At 72.7% G+C, this 267-nt stretch overlaps 1 protein-coding gene across 3 annotated transcripts in view; it reads right to left on the bottom strand.

Annotated features, from left to right (window-relative positions):
• Wwox (WW domain containing oxidoreductase) overlaps positions 1-267 on the bottom strand; it is a 738,022-nt gene extending 737,755 nt beyond the window's left edge. For 2 of the 3 annotated variants that reach the window (XM_013012943.1, XM_013012942.1), the window contains exon 1: positions 71-252. In XM_013012943.1, coding sequence (XP_012868397.1) covers positions 71-177 — 107 coding nt within the window. In that variant the 5' untranslated portion in view covers positions 178-252. Of the gene's footprint in view, positions 1-70 lie in introns of all 3 variants that reach the window. The other variant, XM_013012941.1, reaches the window with a different exon arrangement.

Raw genomic sequence — 267 nt, 5'->3', positions numbered from 1 at the left:
CGGCCGCAGGTCCAGGTGCCGCTCCGTCCAGGTGAGCCCCGGGCCCGGCGGCCCCACCGCGGCCCCTTACTTGGCGTAGTAAACCCAGCCGTCCTTGGTGGTTCTCTCCTCCCAGCCCGGGGGCAGCTCGTCCTCGCTGTCCGTGTCGTCCAGGCCAGCGTAGCGCAGCGCGGCCATGACGGAGACAAGGAAGCACTGACCGGTGCCCTGAGGCGCCGCCGGGTCTCCGCGCCCGGGAACTCGTACTCCCGCTCCAACCGAGCGCCG

Source organism: Dipodomys ordii, unplaced genomic scaffold, assembly GCF_000151885.1.
Source record: "Dipodomys ordii isolate 6190 unplaced genomic scaffold, Dord_2.0 Scaffold18, whole genome shotgun sequence".
NCBI classification, from domain to species: domain Eukaryota; kingdom Metazoa; phylum Chordata; class Mammalia; order Rodentia; family Heteromyidae; genus Dipodomys; species Dipodomys ordii.
The sequence above is the reverse complement of the archived record's forward strand: the minus strand, read 5'-3'. Positions and strand labels throughout refer to the sequence as shown.